This window comes from Spermophilus citellus, assembly GCF_964194105.1.
Source record: "Spermophilus citellus genome assembly, chromosome: 7".
NCBI lineage: Eukaryota > Metazoa > Chordata > Mammalia > Rodentia > Sciuridae > Spermophilus > Spermophilus citellus.
In genome coordinates this window covers 39,945,041-39,949,993 of record NC_138188.1, presented here as the reverse complement: position 1 = coordinate 39,949,993, position 4,953 = coordinate 39,945,041, and the positions used below count along the sequence as shown (strand labels likewise).

The following is a 4,953-nucleotide window of genomic DNA, read 5'->3' as shown; positions in this document are numbered from 1 at the left end:
AAAGGCTCCTCTCCTCAAACCTACAGAAGCTGAATGTCACTGATATGACTATCTCGGCTGTTAGGAGGAACAACCCTCTTCTCACTTTCCTGGAAGGCAGCTAGGTGCAAATCTCCAGGAACAATTCACCTTTCAAATTACAGAGTCCAAGAGTGGCAGAGTGGAGAGGATAAAGCTGCCACAAAACAAGGAAATTACAGGCAAAAAAACCTGTGCAAACAGAGTGAAGGGGAACGGTTGGTGTGAGCTTAATATTTCATCTGAGCAGAGGCCAGGAATGTTCTGGAGACTGCTAAGGCTCTGCATAGCATCTAATTTTTTTTTTTTAATACAAGATCCAAAAACATCATCATCCTACTTGAGCACAATCCAAGTCACTGGATATACTGGGAGAAGAACGAATTCAACTGCTTAAAAATCCTTCGCTCAAGAACCAGGCATAAATTTCACTGTGGTGGTTAAGAGCTGATTCTAATGCCACATGAAATTTGTTTTTAAATGGTTATTTTATTCAGAGTGGTTGCTTTTTAATGATGCTATCTTAATTTCCCACTAAACCCTTTTTCATCTATAGTCATCCAACATTAATATTTATTTTGTTCATTTAGTTTTAAAGTATTCTTAAATTAAAGCTCTTACAAATGTTGCTGAAGATAATTCAGCATAGGCACTACCACAAAAAAAATCATGAACAATATGATCACTGTGTCATAACTGTAATATAACTTAATAAGCACAACATTAGAAACTATTTTAGTATATTAAGAAACAAGCATTCTAGAACATGTTATAAAATCCACTGCCATATATACCTTTAAAAAAAAAAACCTATACACTTCTTCATCTTGGAATCTTTACCAATGTAGTTAGATCTCACACTATAATGATAATTATACTTTTTTTTTTTTTGGTGTAGTGTTGGGGATTGAACTCAGGGCCTTGTACATGCAAGGCAAGCACATACCAACTGAGCTAAGCCCCAACCCAATGATAGTCATACTTAAGAATCACTTTGAGTTCAAATATTTTCAATGTATGTATTATTTTTCATTGTCTTTTCCCTAAAATAAAATCTTCAGAATTTATACATAACAACTTTCAGAAACCTCATTACAAATTATAGTAAAATAAAGCCATGATGATATTGAACTTGTACCGTATTTAATGCAATATACAACCACACTGTCTCTTGTTCCCATTTGGGCTTCAGAATTTCTTATCCTAATACAACATTCTGCAGAACGCTTCAGTACAATATGGGTTCAGGACACAGCAATATCATATCCATTGCAGGAAAATAAAATGGTTTTCTCCCTGGGAAAGTACCAAATCTCAAAATCCTACACACTAATCCATTTTTATTTTCTCTTCGCCATAATTCATTTTCAAATCTAAAAGAAGCTCTTGGCTGAAGCCTTACACTGTCTGCAGCATGTGTTTTCTTTGCAAATTTCCTTTTAGGAAACATGATAAAGAAAGCAACATATCCCCTAGGCATCCCAAGTAAACCATTATAAATTCATATTCTCTTTCTCACTAATTTGGATGGTAAGCGAGGAAGAAGAGGAAGAGCCCATAAGTGCCCTTACTCCAAAAAGGGAAGATAAAACTTCTCTGCTTTTCTAAGCCTGGGTACTGTGTCAGAGGCAGAAAAACACCCCAGACAGATACTTGTGTCACTTTGCTAACTGAAGAAGTTGCTACCATCGCCAACAATATGTTCACATTCATTTTTGAGGCTTGTGTTCTAATCATCAGAATTTTCTAAAATTACATACTTTTTAAAAAGACTTTTCCCAGAGCCAAACTCATGACAAAAAACATTAGTCTCAGCTTCAAGGTTCCCTGTCTTAACTCAATACAGTAGAAATCAAAAGTAAATGCATTCAAATCCTCAAGGGCTCACTTCTTCCTTTCTGTACTTGGAGTTCAACAGGAGAGTAGTTTGTGCATTTTCTTCCACTGCCCGTCTTGGTTGTGCCTGTAGAATTTGAAGATTCCTTCCATTCCTGAACACCTGGCAGGCCGTGATTTACATGTGAGAAAACAATTCCGGGGTTATTATCAAGGAGCCAGAAGCTTCTCCCTGGTTAGCTGTCCTTCAGGAGAGGGCTAGAAACAAGGGAAGGCGGAAGGGAAGCAGATTCTATCTGAAGCTCTGTAGGACAAGTAACACAGGTAAATCCAAAGCAAGGGAGGCAAATATATTTTTTTTTAAAAAAGAATATTATTTATTATCTTCTTTATCAATACTCACATGTAACCTTTGCTTTTTCACACAAAAGTCTACTTTAGAGGAATGCCTCCTTAGTTTATTATCAGGCCCAGTGGGGCTTTTTTTTTTTCCTGGACCACTTCCCCTTTGTCCGCCCCACCCCCCACCCACATCCAGATTACTCTTACATGTTCACAGATACCACGAAAACTTTGTAAACAAGATTTGGGTTACTGGAACTAGATTTCATCAACATTCCACTTCAAAATGGAAGGCAGGTGGGAGAGAGGGTGAGAAATAGGAGAAAGGGGAAGGGGAAAGAGACAGGGGACAAGAGAGGAGGGACCACTGTTCAGAACTTTCAAGTCTTAACTTTTCTGAGGTGTGTGTGTGTGTGTGTGTGTGTGTGTGTGTGTTTTCTGTTCCTTGAAATTCACTGACTCAAAACATCGACAGCTAGTGCCTGTGTGGTTATTTATATTATATATCTATAATAGAATATGTGGGCTACCTCAGTTTGGGTCTGGGCTGTTTGTTTAAACACATCACAGTTATCTTTGTGGGCGTCTCCACAGAGTGTCGGATCTCCTGGGAAACTCTCTCAGAGCCTGGGCTTCCGAAGCAGGGTCTTGCTGAGGTCTTTGACCTCCTCGGGGCTGTTGACCCGCTCATAACCCAACACAGCCATGGGCTGGTAGCAAAACTCCTCCACCTGCTTGATCTGCTGGAAGGTGAGTGCCGTCCGCCAGGCATTGGCGGCCTGCGTGGCATTGCGAGCTGATACCACGAATGGCTTGGAGGAGGATCCTGAGCCACTGGTCATGTTCAGGGCAAACTGCTCCATTTCTGGACTCACCAGCAGCCCCACAAAGTCGTACACCCTCCGTAGCGTCTTAATGGGGTCTCCCACCAGGTCCTCGTACCGCACCACCAGGTAGTGACCCTGCAGCCAGTCGGGGGGCTGCAGGGCTGTCTGCAGCGTCTTGGCCATGCTGTTGCAGATGACCTCCATAGCGCCCAGCGCATGGTAGTCTGCGGGGCCGCCCATACCCTCCTTCTTGGCACCCAGCTTGTGGCCGGCGGCCTCCAGGAAGGGCATTCGATGGGCTCGTGGATCCCGGCTGCGCACCACTTGTAGGCTCTCACGGATGAGGCCGTGGCGCGAGCGGATGCGTGAGCTGGCAACCGCACGGGGATCACGCACCAGGTGGATGACCTTGAGGTCCAGGGCGGGATCTCGAAGCAGTGGCGCCAATACTGCCACGTCGAAGACGCGCACGCCCTTGATGACCAGTGTGCGGTACTTGCGGCACTCCTCCTCAAAGCGTGCCAGGCGCTGAGGAGGGCACTTCTTGCACACCCGGTCGTCCACCAGTCCCACGACCTCCTTACGGTAGGCGGGGCACAGTGGCGAGGAGCACACCACTTTGTTGGTGGCTGCCCCAAAGATGCCCAGAGTAGTAAGGTTGCGCCCCCCACTGCCCGCCGGACTATACAACTGGAAAACGGAGAGATCGCAGCGATAGAGAGCGCTCAGCATGTCCCGCGCTGCCCCCTGCAGGGAAACGGCGTCCCCGGGGTACAGTTTTTGCCACACGTGCCATACTGGTTCGTAGAGGAAGAACACCTCGGGGTTCTGGTTGAAAAGCTCGCCGAAGAAGGACGAGCCCGAGCGCCACGTGGTAAACACATATACCAGCTGCCGCTTGTCCCCGCCGTCCCTGGTGCCCCGAGTGCCATTGCCTGGAGGGGCCGCGGCCCCCACCACTCCCAAGGCTGCCGCAGGAGCTGCCCCGACGGCGGCAGCGGGAGGGCGGTACGGAGTGCGGGGGTCCAAACGGGTGTGAGAGCGGGGTGGAGCCGCTGGAGGCGGCCCCGGGCGCCCCCAGCTGCCCCCAGCTGCCCCTGCCGCGGCACCCAGCGGCCCGTCGGGGTTGCACTGCTGCAGCGGCTCCTTGTGCCATTTGTAGTCCAGGAGGTTGAGCATGGTAAGCACCAGCAGCAGTGCATAGCCCGCACACAGCACCAGCGCCTTCCTGCGGAACACCTTCATTCCGAGCGGGGACGCGGGCCAGCGGCGTCCTGGGCGCCGGGGCCACGGCGGGAGCAGGGCGCGTGGCGCGGCGGCAGGCACAGCCGGGAGCAGCCGGGGCAGCGCGCCCGGGGGCAGAGCTCGCGGAGAGCTGCGGCTCATCACAGGCACAGCTCCGGCCGGCAAAGCGGCGGAGGCGGCCCTGCAGCCCGAGAAGGGGACGCAGCGGGCCAGCTGCGGGCGCCGGGACTGGGGCCGCGGCTCCGAGGCGGGCGCGGCGGCAGTGGCGGCTGGTCCCTGGCGCCCAAGGCTGGCTCTCCCATGGCAGCGGCTCGGAGATGACCTGTGAGGGGAAGCGGAGTGAGTGGGTGCGCCCCAATCTCCCTCCCAGCTACCTCCTCCGCCTAAGTAACGCCCACCCACAAGTCTGCCGGCTCCCCCACTCACCTGGAGCTGCGGGCGCGCCCCAGAGCGGCCCCGGATCGCACGGGAGGACTGTCCGGCTGTCACTCCTTCCTCGAATTCTCTTCTGCTCTTTTCTGCTGGGGGTCCCTGCGCCTTCGAGGGAGCCGCGAGACTCTGCAGCCCTAGCCCTGGACAGAGTTTCCTGGCAGCCGGCGCCCTGCAGCTCAGAAAGGGAAACTTTCACCGGGCCCGGAGCCCTGCTGCGCGCTCCGTTGAACCCGGCGCGTCCCGGCTCCAGCGA

At 50.5% G+C, this 4,953-nt stretch overlaps 1 protein-coding gene across 1 annotated transcript; it reads right to left on the bottom strand.

The window, feature by feature from the left end:
• Positions 1-515: 515 nt before the first annotated feature.
• Positions 516-4,556, bottom strand: CHST2 (carbohydrate sulfotransferase 2). The gene has a single exon (XM_081301713.1). It carries the CDS (start codon positions 4,407-4,409, stop codon positions 2,817-2,819), a length of 1,593 nt encoding a protein of 530 aa, XP_081157839.1. The 5' UTR covers positions 4,410-4,556; the 3' UTR covers positions 516-2,816.
• Between the last annotated feature and the right edge of the window lie 397 nt (positions 4,557-4,953).

Excerpts from the sequence above, each read along its gene's own strand:
- CHST2 (XM_081301713.1), bottom strand. The coding sequence starts at position 4,409 with ATGAGCCGCAGCTCTCCGCGAGCTCTGCCCCCGGGCGCGCTGCCCCGG.